Raw genomic sequence first — 13,235 nt, 5'->3', positions numbered from 1 at the left:
AGGTGGGCGGGAGTCCTGATTGTGAAAGTAAGCTTGGAGGCGGAGGCGACGGAAGAATTGTTCGATGTCACGGCGTGTATATCTCCTTCCCCACTGACCTATTGTACTCTATGCCACTTTCTCCCCACCCCCCCCCTCCTCTAGCTTATCTCTCCACGCTTCAGGCTCTCTGCCTTTATTCCTGATGAAGGGCTTTTGCCCGAAACGTCGATTTTGCCTGTCCTCGGATGCTGCCTGAATTGCTGTGCTCTTCCAGCACCACTGATCCAGAATCTGGTTTCCAGCATCTGCAGTCATTGTTTTTACCTCAGTTCCAGGGCATATCTGCAGGGATTCATGAGGGTAGTGTCTTAGGCCAAACCATCTTCATCTGCTTCATTAATGACCTTTCCTCCATTGTAAGGTCAGAAGTGCAGATGTTCACTGATGATTGCACAATGTTCAACAACAATCATCACTCCTCAGATACTGAAGCAGTCCATGTTCAAATGCAACAAGATCTGGACAGTGTCTAGGCTTGGGCTGATAAGTGGTAAGTAACATTTGTGCCACACGAATGCGAGGCTATCACCATCACCAATAAGAGACAATCAAACCACCGCCCCTTGATATTCAATGGTGTTACCATCAACATCCTGGGGATTATCATTGATCGGAAACTCAACTGGATTCCCATATAAACACAATGGCTATAAAAGCAGATCAGAGGCTAAGAATACTGCAGCGAGGAACACACCTCTTGACTCCCCAAAACTTGTCCACCATCAGGAGTGTAATGGAATACTCCCCACTTGCCTAGGTGAGTGCAGCCCCAACAAAACTCGAGAAGCTTGACACCATCCAGAACAAAGCAGCCTGCTTCATTGGCACTACATCTACAAGCATCCACTCCCTACACCACCTAAGTTCAGTAGCAGCGGGATGCTACTGCAGAGATTCACGAAAGATCCTCGACAGCACCTTCCAAACACATGGAGTTCAATCTGGATAAATGCAAGGGGAGGCTTTATACAGTTAATTGTAGGGCCTTGGATAGTATTGTAAAACAGGAATCTAGGGGTTAAGGTACATAATTCTTTGAAGTGTGCATCATATATAGACAGGGTGGTTGCAAAGATGTTTGGCACTCTTGCCTTCATTGCTCAGTCCTTTGAGTATAGGATTTGGGAAGTCATGTTGAGGTTGTACAGGACATTGTAGAGGCCTCTTCTGGAATATGGTATCTATTTCTGTTTGCCCATTATTAAGGATGTTATTAAGCTAGAGAGAGTTCAGAAGAAATTTACCAGGATGTAGCTGCATATTGAAGGTTTGAGTTAAAAAGAAAGGCCGTTTAGGCTGGGAGTCTTTTCACTGGAGCATACGAGGTTGAGGTGCAACCTTATAGAAGTTTATAAAATAATGAGGCTTATAGATAGAGTTAATGGCAGTTGTCTTTTCCCCTAAGATGAGGGCTTTCAAAACTCAGGGGCATATTTTAATGGTGAGAGGAGAGAGATTTAAAAAAGTCATGGGGACAAGTTTTTTACACAGAAGATGTTTTGTGTGTGAATGCACTTCTAGAGGAAGTGATGGATGCTGGTACAATGTTTAAAAGACATTTGCATAAGTGCATGAATAGGAAAGGTTGGGAGGGATATGGGCCAGAAGGAGGCAGATGGGACTGGTTTAGTTTGGGATTATGCTCGGCATGGATTGGTTGGACCAAAGAGTCTGTTTCCATGCTCTATGACTATGACAAGGGTAGCAGATATATGGGAACACTACCACCTTCAAGTTCCCCTCCAAGCCACTCACCATCCTGATTTGAAAGTATATCTTTCACTGTCTCTGTGTCAAAATCCTGGAATTCCCTCCCTAATGTCATTGTGGTAAACCCACAGTAGGTGGATCAGAGCGGTTCAAGAAGGCAGCTCACCAATACTTTTTCTCAAAGGCAACTAGGGGTGGGCAATAAATGCTGGTCAGCCAGTGACATCCACATCCCACAAATGAATTTTTAAAAAGTAGATTTTACATTTGCCATGGATATAAAGGCACTTTTCTCCAAGCATGAATGACAGCAACATTTACATTAAACAAATGTGGCGCAGTACTTTGGGGAAATATCACCTTGGAGTACTTACAGTGTGCCCTTCTCTCCAGCTGAAAGATTCTATGAGAAATTGAGTCATTACAGCACAAAAGGAGCACATTCAGCTCATCGGATCCATGTTAACTCTCTGCTGTCTCCAGTCAATATCTTTTCATTTAATGTGTTCCACTACTATTAATTATTTATTAGATTACTTACAGTGTGGAAACAGGCCATTCGGCCCAACAAGTCCACACCGACCCGCTGAAGCACAACCCACCCAGACCCATTCCCCTACATTTACCCCTGCACCTAATACTACGGGCAATTTAGCATGGCCAATTCACCTAACCTGCACATTTTTGGACTGTGGGAGGAAACCGGAGCACCCGGAGGAAACCCACGCAGACACGGGGAGAACGTGCAAACTCCACACAGTCAGTCACCTTAGGCGGGAATTGAACCCGGGTCTCTGGCGCTGTGAGGCAGCAGTGCTAACCACTGTGCCACCGTGCCACCCACTGTTAAGATATTGTCAATATCTTTCATCCCTTACCCCAAAAACAGATTGTCTTTTTTTTAATCTCCTCGCTGTTTTTAGGATCTTGCTGTGAACGTGATTGCCATATCTTTCGACAAAGCAATGGCAAGTGCACTTCAATAGAATTTTATTTTGAAGACTGTTATGATGTATTTTACTAATGTGCTTGGTGCTTTATTTCTCCATTCACTTACCTTGTCACCGCTCCAATGCTTCAAGCCTGCAGATTTTTACTTGAAAGGACTCTGGAGTTTAAATTTTAACTGAGGAACACATGACACAAAAAATCAGCTTGCCATTATTGACAGGTCTGAGGTTGCCATGTGTAGTAAAGAGTTGACTATACTGCAAAGCACCAGGCTCACTGTCAGAACACATTGCCAGTATCAAACCATCTTTAAAATAAAGGGCTTGCAGGCCTGTAGTGTCATTCATGATATCAAGACCTTCTCAAGTCCTTTACAACCAATTAAGTATTTTTGAGTAAAAGCAAAACACCACAATTGCTCAAAATTAAATTAAAATAAGGAAGTGTTGGAAAAGCTCAGCAAATTTGGTGGCATCTAACAAGAATCCAAACAATTTTTGTTTGGAATGCAAAAACTACTTTTAAGTGGATCACTATTGTAATGAAGGGGGACGGGACAAATATTTGTACACTGCAATGTCCCCACCTCTAAGGAAACAATGTTAATGATTCAAGTCAATGACATTTCATTATACTGATGAAAAAAAATATTGCCCTGACACATCAACTGTTTCCCTCTCTACAGATCTTCTGCTGAGAATCCTCACCACATATTTATAATTTAGATTTTCAGCATCTGTGTCTCAATTTTAAACTCTAGGTTTTATTGGAGAGGTAACAATGGACCAAACAGCTTTCAGGTTCCAGTCTTAAGTTGTGAACCAAAAGCCTGGCATTCTTTATTTTGGTTACATCAGGAGGAGGTCTGTAAGCCATTTAGATCATAGCACTGTGTCTAGGTGCAGCAACCATCACCTCAGTGCAAACTAAGACCTATAATTTCTAGCACAAAAGTTATTGAATGTCACCTGTACATCATCGACCAGTAGTTATGTTCCCAACCTGTCTGAGTTATCAGCGCACTCCATTACTGTGTGCCATGTACAAATCACCCTCAGAGAATACTCCAATTATGTTCTTCAAATTATGTCCCTGATTTCTGAGGAGTGTGTAAATTATCCGAAGTGCTGCTGTTTGAGGTTTGCTGCTAATTTCTGCAAGCCAAACTTCCGAAAGCAGCAGAGATAAATAATCAAACCAGCATTTTTATATATCTGATTAGTGCCTTGTATAGTTTTAGCAAGGCCTCCCTTTGAAACCATTCCCTTTGAAATAAAGCCTAACATTTCATTTATCTTCCCTATTACCTGCTGAACTTGGGTATTAGCTTTTTGAGATTCATGGATCGGAACCTCAAATCTGTCTATTCTGTGCCTCTCTGCAGTCACTCTCCACTTAAATGATATTTAGCTGTTCTATTCTTGCTGCTAAAGTACATAACCTGACATTTTCTCATTGTACTCCATCTGTCAAGTTTTGCCCATTTACTTAACCTGTCTTTATTCCTCTGCAGACTCTATCATTATCACCACTACTCTTCCAATCCATTTTTATGTTCTCTGCATATGTAACTATAGTACATTCACTTTCCTCATCCATATCATTAATATATAGTAAATAATTGTTGCCCCTGCACTCATCCCTGTACCACATCATTTAGGTTACTAATTATAGGTTGCCATCCTGAAAATGTCTCCCCATCCCAACTCTCTATTAATGGCCAATCTCTATTAATGCCCTTAGAGTCAGAGTATGGAACCTAAACAACTTCCAACATAATGGGCACTTATCTTATTAAGGAGCCTAATGTGTGATACCTTATTAAACGCCTTCTGAAAATGCAAATAAATTACATCTATTGCAACCCCCCCCCCCCCCCCCTTATCTATACTGCTTGTTACTTCCTCAAAGAACTCTAATAATTTGTCAGGCATGATTTCCTCTTCAGTAAGCTATACTGACTCTTCTTGATAATATTATTTATTTCTGAATATTTTGCTATTACACCCTTTATAATAGATTGTAACATTGTCCCAATAACAGGCATGAAGCAAACTGGCCTATAGTCAGTCATCTGTTTTATATCTTCTTCCTTTTGTAATACAAAAATAGGAGTTTTCCAATCTTCTGGGAATTTTGTAGAATCTAAGGATTTTGAAAGATTACTACCAGCTCATGCACTTTCTATAGAGCTACTTTTAATATCCTAGGATCATTAGGTCCAGATGACCTATCAGTATTTAGCCCCATTCGTTTTCTGAGTGCTTCTCTGGTAGTTTTGTATTTATTTCATCTCCTCCTTCTGCCTGATGAATATTTAGCAATTTTGGAATGTGATAAGTGTTTTCTACTGTGAAAACTGAAGGAAAGTTTTTATTCAATTTCTCTGTCATTTCCTGTTTCTGGAGCCTCAATTTTTAAGATTCCTATGTTCACTTTGGCTTCTCTCTTCCTTTTTATGATATTGAAAGATGATCTTGCTGTCTATTTTGATATTACTTGTAAATTTACCCTCAGAGTTTATTTTCTCCCTCTTTTGTTTTGGTCATCTTTTATTGGTTTTTGAAATTTTTCCAATCCTCTGATTTACCAATAATCTTTGTTTCATTGTATGTCCTTTTTAACCTGAGATAATATCTCAGATAATAAAGGGAAAATTATGCTGGAAATCTGAAACAAAGACAGAATTCTGGAGCAACACAGCAGTCCTGGTAGCATCAGTGAAGAGAGAAACACTTAACATTTTGAGCCTTGTATGATTTCTTCAGAACTCAAAGGTGTTGGAAGAGAGATTCATTTATATACTTTTGACAGAGGTAGAGAAGGAGCAAGAGAGAAGATAGTATAGAAGTCTAATGGAAAACACAAAAGTATTGCCAATAGTGGAGAAAAGATGAGGTATGAATGTGGGGAAAGTTAAGATGTGAAAGGGAAAGAATGGTTTCTTGCCACTAAGTGCAAAGTAACCAAGATACAAAGAAGACATTCTGTGGGGACAAATGGAGGGAAGAGAATCTAAGAAAAAATGGAGAACAGATATAAAGCAGTCAGTTTCTGAAGTTATTGAATTCAGCTTTGAGACCTCAGTTGTAGTACATTGGAACATTGCAGCAGGTCTAGGACAGGAATATTTGTATTAGAGCAAGGGGTTTTATTGAAATGGCAACCACGCAATAGGTCAGAATTATGCTTACCAACAGAATGGACATCTGAAATAAAACAAATTGTTGGAGAAATTCAGCAGGTGTGGTTGCATCTGTAGGGAGAAAGAGTTCACATTTTGAGTCCGGTGATTCTCCATCAAAACTGGACTTGAAATGTTTTCGGCTTTCTCCTCTCTAATACTGCCAGACCTGCTGAGATTCTCCAGCAATTTTAGTTATTTTTTTCAGATCTCCAGGATGGCCAGTTCGTTGTTTTATTATAACAGAATGGAGGTGCAGCACAGGAGGCTGCTAAATAACAGCCTTTAGTGTTAAGGGCGAGGTACTGGCATGGATGGAGGAATGGCTGACTGGCAGAAGGCAGAAAATGGGGATAAAGGGTTTGTTTTCAGGATGACAGCTGGTGACTAGTGAAGTTCTATAGGGATCCGTGATGGGACCACAACTATTCACATTATAAATTAACAATATGGACAAAGAAACGGAGGGCTTTGTTGCTAAGTTTGCACAAAACACAGATAGGCGAGCGGACAGGTAGAATTGAGGAGGCAAGGACTTCAGAAAGGCTCGGACAAGCTATGAGAATGGGCAAAGATGTTGGAGATGGAATACAATGTGGGAAAATGTGAGATTTTGGACTTTGGTAGGAAGGTAAGCTGTGTAGACTATTTTCTAAATGTGGAAAGGATTTGGATATCTGAAACACATAGGGACTTGGGTGTCCTAGTTCAGGATTCACTTAAGCTTAACATGCAGGTTCGTTTGACAGTTAGGAAGGCAAATGCAATGTTAACATTCATTTTGAGAGGGTTAGAATACAACAGCGGTGATATACTGCTGATTATCTATAAGGCTGTGGTCAGACTGCATTTGGAACATAATGAGTAGATTTTGGACCCATATCTAAGGAAGGCCTTGAAGGGAGTTCAGAGGAGGTTTACAAGAATGATCTTGGGATGAAGGACTTGTTATATGAGGAGCACGTGAAGACCTGGGTCTTCACTTGACAGAATTTAGAAGGCTGAGGGGAGATTTCATTGAAATTTACAGAATACTGAGAGGCCTGAATAGAGTGGATGCGGAGAAGATGTTTCCGCTAGTCAGAGAGACTAGGAACAAAAGGCATGACCCTTACGAACTGAGTTGAGGAGGAATTTCTTCAACCAGAGATGGTGAATCTGTGGAACTCATTGCCACAGAAGGCTCTGGAGGCTAAGTTACTGAGTGTATTTAAGACAGAGATACATATGTTCTTGATTAATAAGGGGATCAAAGGGAAAAAGTCAGGAGAATGGGGTTGAAGAACATATTAGTCTTGATCAAATGGAGGAGCAGACTCAATAGGCTGAATGGCCTAATTATTCTCATGTATGTTATGGTGTTCTGCAAAAGTCCACCAGGGATGTTGGATGCTGAGTACTCGAGGAACAATGCTTAATTTTCCCCTTACAGTGTTTACAGCCTTGAGGTTTCATTGTTAAATTTAATAACTTCAGAAGCTGATTGTTTTATATCTTCTCTACATTTTCCTTACATTCTCTCCTCCACCCCTACTCCAGTCGTATCTTCCTTAATTCACATGTAGTATCAAGGACCCGGTCTCCTCCTTTCAACTTAATCTACACCATTTTCAAATATATTTTTTCTTTCTCCACTAATAGCCTCTCTGTTTTGCATTGAGCCTCTATAATGTACACTCTCTTGCTCCTGTACTGCCTTCTTCAAAAGTATAAAACAGAAGCTATTTTCTAACACCTTTCAGTTCTGAAGAATAATCATACGAGGCTTTTTAATCTATTCTTTGTGGTATGTAGGCTTTGCTGGCTGGCCAGCATTTGTTGCCCGTCCCTAGTTGCCCTTGTGAAGATTGTGGTGAGCTGCCTTCTTGAACTGTTGCAGTTCATCTGTTCTTGGATGGCCACAATGGCATGAGAGAGGGAATTCCAGGATTTTGACCCAGCAACAGTGAAGGAACAGCAATATATTTCTCAGTCAGGATGGTGAGTGGCTTGGAGGGGAACTTGAAAGTGGTGGTGTTCTCATATATCTGTTGCCCTTGTCCTTCCAGATGGAAGTGACCGTGGGTTTGGAAGGTGTTGCCTGAGAATCTTTGGTGAATTTTTGCACCTTGTAGAAGTTACACATTGCTTCTACTGAGAATAGTGGTGGAGGGAGTGCATGCTTGTGGATGCAGTGCCAATCAAGCGGGTTGCTTTGTTCTGGATGCTGTCAAGCTTATTGAGTGTTTATGGAGCTGCACTCATCCAGGCATGTGGGGAGTATTCCATCACACTCCTGATTTGTGTCTTGTAGCTGGTGAACAGGCTTTGGGGAGTCAGGAGGTATGTTTCACACTGTTATAAGCCTCGCCTCAGACCTGCTCTTGTAGCCACTGTGTTTATGTGGTGAGTCCAATTGAGTTTCTGGTGAATGATAACTCCCAGAATGTTGATAGTAGACAATTTCGTGATGGTAACACCATTGAATGTCAAGTGGTGGTGGCTAATTGTCTCCTTTTGGTGATGGTCATAGCCTTGCATTTGTGTGGTGCAAATGTTGCTTACCACTTGTCAGCCCAATTGTCCAAATCCCATTGCATCTGAACATGGACTACTTCAGCATCTGAGGAGTTGCGAATGGTGCTGAACATTGTCAACAATTGCACAAACATTCTCACTTCTAATTTTATGATAGAGGGCTGGTCATTGATGAAGTAGATGAAGATGCTTGGGCCTAGGACACTAACTTGAGGAACTCCTGCAGGAATGTCCTGGAGTTGAGATGACTGACCTCCAACAACCACAACCATCTTCCTCCGAGACAGGTATGACTCCAATCACGGGAGAGTTTGTCCCTGGATTCCCATCGATTCCAGTTTTGCCAGGGGTCCTAGATGCCACACTCAGTTGCATACAGCCTTGGTGTCAAGGGCTATCACTCTCACTTCACCTCTGGAATTCTGCTCTTTTGTTCATGTTTGTACCAAGGTCAGGAGCTGAGTGGCCTTGGTAGAACCTACACTGGGTGTCACCAAGCAGGTAATTGCTGAGCAGATGCTGCTTGATAGCACTGTTGTTGATGCCTTCCATCACTTTACTGATAATCAAGAGTAGACTGATGGGGCAGTAATTGGCTGAGTTAGATTTGTCCTGCTTTTATGTACAGGACATACTTGAGCAATGTTTACACACTGCCAGTGTTGTAACTGTAAAGGTCTAGCTTGGCTAGGGGAGCAGCAAGTTCTAGAGCACAAATCTTCAGTACTATTGCTGGGATGTTGTCAGAACCCAAAGCCTTTGCAATATCGAGTGGCTCCAACCATTTCTTGATATCACAGAGTGAATCAAATTGGCTGAAGACTAGTATCTGTAATACTGGGGACCACTGGAGGAGGCTGAGATGGGTCATCCACTCAGCACTTCCAGCTGAAGATTGCTGTGAAAGCTTCAGCCTTATCTTTTGCACTAATTTGGTGGGCTCTTCCATCATTGTGGATGGGGATATTTGTGGAACCTCCTCTCCAGTGAGTTGTTTAATTGTGCACCACCATTCATGACGAGATATGGCAGGACTGCTGAGCTTAGACCTGATCCATTGGTTGGGGTCATTAATCTGTCTATTACTTGCTGCTTTTGATGTTTGACATGCAAGTAGTCCTGTTTGGTGGCTTCACCAAGTTGACACCTCACCTTCAGGTATGCCTGGTACTGTTCCTGGCATGCCCTCCTGCACTCTCAATTGAACCGGGGTTGATTCCCTGACTTGATAGTAATGGTTGAGTGATGGGTATGCCAGGCCGTGAGGTTACAGATTGTGCTGGAGTACAGTTCTGCTGCTGCTGATAGCCCACAGTACCCTATGGACGCCCAGTCTTCAGTTGCTAGATCTGTTCGAAGTCTGTGCCATTTAGAATGGTGATAGTGCCACACAACATGGTGGAGGGCAATCTCAATGTGATGGTAGGACTTTGTCTTCACAAGGACTGTGCCATGGTGGCTCTTATTGACACTGTCATGGACAAGTGCGTTTGCAGCTGGCAGATTGTTAAGGACGAGGCCAAGTATGTTTTTACCTCTTGTTGGTTCCTTCACCTCCTGCAGCAAACCCAGCCTAGCAGCTGTTTCTCTCCATGCAGATGCTCTCAGACCTGCTGAGTTTCTCCTACGTCCTTTGTGATAGCTTTACCACTTTTAGAAACTTTTATTTCCACATATTTTTCTCGCTTGCAGATCCCATGCGAAGTTTTCTTAAGTAACGGCTGTCCAGTCCGACAATTTTAAACTTCTATTTAATTGCAAACATTGAATCTTGAACATAAACTGTGATCACAATTATTAACACGTTTACTGTATGTAGAATGTCGACTCCTCGCAGTCTCCTCTCACTGCCTTTCTAATCTTAGGAGCAATACAGAAAAGAGTACTTCTCAGCCGCTCTAACGTTACTTAAGGCACAAAGCACCATTTACGCTCAAATTGAATTTCACCCTCTCAGCGCCCCAGCCCCTGGTGAGAGAGACTCACCTCCATCGGGAACCCTGTATTAAACTCAGCTCTCCACCCATCCCCCAGCCATCTCTTCCCACCCACCCAGGCGATGAATGAAGGAATTAAAAACAAACCCAGACTCCAACATCTGCTCCATATTTCTCTTTAAATTAATCAAATATAATTTAATTTGAAAGAATCCTGCTTTCCTGTAACAAGACCTATCTAAATTCAGGCTCCTCATCCACTCCGTCATCTCTCAGTTGTATTTCTTTGCTCATTAAACATATCTTCCTGGGTTTTCTAATTTAGATCACATACTGGCAAAATTTCCTCATGTTCCTCACCACTACACGTTTTTTTTTAATGAATGGAATACCAGCTTTTGGAAAACTTTGTTCTCCCCCACAAAGGGGTTTACAGACAGAGTGGAAAGTCTCGCCTACTGATGGTTCCCATTCCCAGTTTGATCATTTCAGTCAGGTAGCAGCTCCGCGAGTTAGGAAAGGGGTATTCAACACAGCTCCTGCTCCCGATTACTATCAAGAAACCCGGAGATGGTAGGCACTATGTGGGAGTATTGTCGTCTTTGCTTCTTTTCGACGCTAGCCCAAAATCCTTCCTCTGTAAAAGCCGGCCCAACCGCAAGAAACAAATTCGTCAACTGTCCCTGGAAGCAAACTCCAACCGAAAGCAGTAATTTCTAAATATCTTTCTCCTCCCATTTTAACAGTCTCTGACCTTATATTTTACTGTTGGGGAAGTTGGAGAATTATTTAATCATAGATACGTTTATGCGTCTTTTGCTGTTACAAAGAAATGAGAAACACATAGCTTTCAATCTGTCTCCAATCATTCTATAACTAATCTGAGCTCACCCTGCTTCAGAATGAATCCATGCTGTCAGAAGAGGTTGAAGGTGAGAATAGAAACGAGAGGAGGAAACAACAGGAAAAGTCCCAGAGAGCAGGGAGAAAATGTTCCGATCTCACCCTGAAATAAGAAATTCTGATCAAAAACCTGCCTCTCCAGTACTGCACTAACCCATTCTTTCCCATTCGTCTGGCTCTTACTCCTGCCAACCTTCATTCATTCTTACCTCGGTCTGCTCACTTCTTCCCCAATCCTCTTCCATCATTCTCCCTCCCGCTTCCCCGGAACACTGCATCTTTTTTTCACTGGTCCCCTCACTCACCTGGGTCATGGAAAGGCACCAGTGCAAAGTTCCAGATCGGGGTGCTGGCTCTGTCCAACGTGCTCTCCAGGATTTTCGCTGCTCCCTCCATGACCTGAAGCAGGTCATCGTACATGGAGCCGGTCACATCGAAAACGAAAGCCAGGGTGGAGGCTCCCTCTCCCCGGGGATGTGCTGCCAACGCCGGGAGAAAGCCGACAGCGAAGAGCCACACAGCGAGAGCCATGACCAAAGGTCCAAGGGACCACCTCAGGCCGCTGTTCACTCACTGCAAGGTGTCACCGCCGGCACCCTGAGACGCTCCAGCTCCTTCAAGTCTTCCCCAACTCCAAACAAAAAAGGAGCTTTCTTTGCGGGAGCGATGGCGCTGCGGTCCTAACGCCCACCGACTTATTGACGAATGAACGGGTCGGGGCGCCACCGAAAGGGATTCAAATGGAAACGGAAAACGAAGGGAATCGGTCAGAAAACACGAGAGGTAAAGGTCGGAGATAATAAGTTTAGGGAATGAGAAAAAAATGAATGACCTACCTTTATGTAGTGCCTGCACGGAACCAACAATCCCTAAATTTATTTTCCGTTTTAATCTTTCGCCTTCCTCCTAGTGTTTAATAGAAGTGCCAAAACCTGTTTGCACAGCCACATCTCTTCCCTTAGAGACAGTCTCCAGCTCTGCCTTATCGCGCTCGATTTCCAATCCATAACGTTTCGAACCAAACCAAGATTACACGTGTCTCTGAGACAACCTGCTGCAACCTGAGATTCGCATTCAGTGCCATACTGTCACCACTTGCACTCTCTCAAACGCGCTCTCCAGCAACACTGTCTCACGCGATCTCAAAGTTGTCCCTGACCTCAATTTTATTTCATTCTTCATCTCATTCAGCGCTTTTCAAGAGTAACATTTTTCTCCTAGTTTCAGGTGTCAAGGAAGGTAAACACTAGAATCTCCAGCACTATCTTTAGGATTCTTTCTCCCCTTCCATTGTCCTCATTTTCTACCACACCAGTCTCGGCATTCAAAGAATCACTCTATCATTTCTGCCACCTCCAGTAGGATACCACCGTGAAACATCTCCTATTGTCACCATCCAGTAGGAACTGTTACCTCTGCATCATCCTGTCCACTCCTCTAACACTTCCTCATCCCTCCAACACCACCCCACGGTACCTTCCCATGAAATTTCAAGCGTAATGCCTGACCTCACTGTCCAAGGACTCAAGCACAGCTTCCAGATAAAGCAGTGTTTTATTTGTACTTCGTTGTATCTCATCTACTGTATTCACTGCTCACAATACAATCTTCTTTACACTGACAACACCAAATGCAGCAATTCACAAATGCTCCTTTTGAAAGCACTGTCCAAACCCATTATTCTGTCACCTGTAAGGACAAAGGAAGCAGATGTATGGCAGCAGCATCACCATCTGCAAGAGTTCCTACAAGTCACACAGTTGGCAATATATTGCTATTCCATTAATATTGCTCGATCAAAAACTTGAGACTGCCATCCAAATAGCACTATTGGTGCATCTGCACTAAATGGACTGAAGAGATTCAACTGACTGCTCTATTCACAAGGACCACAAAGTGGGTCTTTAAAAGGCATTTGGATGGGTATATGAATAGGAAGGGTTTTTGAGGGATCTGGGCCAAGTACTTTCAGGTGGGACTAGATTGGGTTG

At 42.7% G+C, this 13,235-nt stretch overlaps 1 protein-coding gene across 1 annotated transcript in view; it reads right to left on the bottom strand.

The window, feature by feature from the left end:
* The window catches only part of LOC122564614 (hemicentin-1-like), a 429,834-nt gene extending 418,059 nt beyond the window's left edge, over positions 1-11,775 (bottom strand). Inside the window, exon 1 of the mRNA XM_043719704.1 lies at positions 11,550-11,775. Within this exon, the coding sequence (XP_043575639.1) occupies positions 11,550-11,775 (226 nt within the window). The remainder of the gene's footprint in view (positions 1-11,549) is intronic.
* Between the last annotated feature and the right edge of the window lie 1,460 nt (positions 11,776-13,235).

The sequence above is a fragment of the Chiloscyllium plagiosum genome, chromosome 30, assembly GCF_004010195.1.
Source record: "Chiloscyllium plagiosum isolate BGI_BamShark_2017 chromosome 30, ASM401019v2, whole genome shotgun sequence".
NCBI lineage: Eukaryota > Metazoa > Chordata > Chondrichthyes > Orectolobiformes > Hemiscylliidae > Chiloscyllium > Chiloscyllium plagiosum.
This window is presented reverse-complemented; position numbering and strand designations above follow the sequence as displayed.